General features: G+C 46.6%; 1 protein-coding gene across 1 annotated transcript in view; it reads left to right on the top strand.

Annotated features, from left to right (window-relative positions):
* The window catches only part of DUSP19 (dual specificity phosphatase 19), a gene marked incomplete at its 5' end in the record, with an annotated part of 4,183 nt that extends 3,528 nt beyond the window's left edge, over nucleotides 1-655 (top strand). Inside the window, one exon of the mRNA XM_010147205.1 lies at nucleotides 434-655. Within this exon, the coding sequence (XP_010145507.1) occupies nucleotides 434-655 (222 nt within the window). The remainder of the gene's footprint in view (nucleotides 1-433) is intronic.
* Between the last annotated feature and the right edge of the window lie 798 nt (nucleotides 656-1,453).

Here is a 1,453-nt window from a genome sequence, read left to right as displayed (position 1 = left end):
TGAAAGAGGAAAATAAAGCATGAACCATACAAAGAAAAAAGAGGTTACTTTCAATGCTGCCTTTTTACCCTCAGTGCCACTGCTAGATACCGATCTCAATTATGGAGCATTATATGCTTATATATAAGGTCTTAAATCAGTTAAAACTACTCCATATCTACAGTGGATAAACCTCAGCAATTGCTTCATTAGTAGTGGCAAAAATCGGATTTTTAATGTCATAGTATAAAGGAGATAGTGGATTTACAGGTCACCACAGGCACTTTCTCAGGTAGTGGAAATAGATGTAGAGGGCATCTTTCCACTGCTGTGGTCTGTGTGATCAGGAAGCGTGCCCCCGTGAACGTGAGAAAGGCTTTTAGATAAAGTTTCTAATACTTGTTGCTGTCAACTTGATGAACATCCCAATGTATGTTCCCTTCATGTCTTGAAGGATGGTGTGGTACTGGTCCACTGCAATGCAGGAGTCTCCCGTGCAGCGGCGGTAGTCATTGGTTTTCTCATGAATTCAGAAGGACTGAGTTTTGCTAGAGCCTTTTCCTTGGTGAAAAATGCAAGGCCTGCAGCTTGTCCAAATCCTGGCTTTGTGGAGCAGCTCCATAAGGACCAAGAAGAGAATATAAAGGAAAACGGAAGTATAAATGATCATGACTGATCAAAAGGGAGAAGTGAAACAATCTCTTTGGACTACACAGTCACCGATGTTGGATGTACTTTAATCTGACGTTTTGCAGTCCCCTTTCACATGTGCATTTTGAAGTCTCTTCCTACTTTTTTTCTTACCCCACTCTGACACACTTTTTTCAGCATGTAGGCTAACGGCCAAATGGTATTCCACAGGCTTCAGAGATGGTTTTGCCGGCCATTTCCTGTCTCCTCCCTCCATTCTGCATCATGTATAAGGAACAGACATCACAGGATCAGGAACCTTAACCCTCCTGGCAGATCTCTGGCTGGAATTACTGTCTTATGCTGGCATGTTAAGAAAGAAAAGAAAGTCTGTAAGAGATTGTGTTTCTGGCCTTCATGCCAGTTCTAAGTGGTTTGACGTGGTCATGTACAATAAAATAAAGAGAAGGCTGCCTTTGGATCAATGTGCCAGAGTGATTGGAAAGGTTTGGTTTCCGCCGTAGATGCTCGTCCCGCTGGTGTGAGCCGTAGCAGGTCGTGGCGTCTGACCCGCGCTGTGCTGCCTTCTCCATACCACCTGCTCCAGTTAAACGCTAACGCGAGGCTGAGGTGACCCCACACACCCCACAACCCCCCGGGTTGCTGTTCCGTGGGCATCACTTCCCCATTCCCATGAGGCGAATTCCCCACAGCTTTCCCAGTGTAGAGGTGGGTGGCTGTGTGTGCTGGCAGCCCTGGCAGTGGCTTTTCCCCAGGGATAAGCTTTCCCAGCTCGGCTGGGCGCCAGGCTCGTGAGTGCTCAGCCCATAGAATCACAGAATGG

The sequence above is a fragment of the Eurypyga helias genome, unplaced genomic scaffold (assembly GCF_000690775.1).
Source record: "Eurypyga helias isolate BGI_N326 unplaced genomic scaffold, ASM69077v1 scaffold16212, whole genome shotgun sequence".
Classification (NCBI taxonomy): Eukaryota; Metazoa; Chordata; class Aves; order Eurypygiformes; family Eurypygidae; genus Eurypyga; species Eurypyga helias.
Note: the sequence above shows the minus strand (reverse complement) of the source record. Positions and strands in the feature narration are given on the sequence as shown.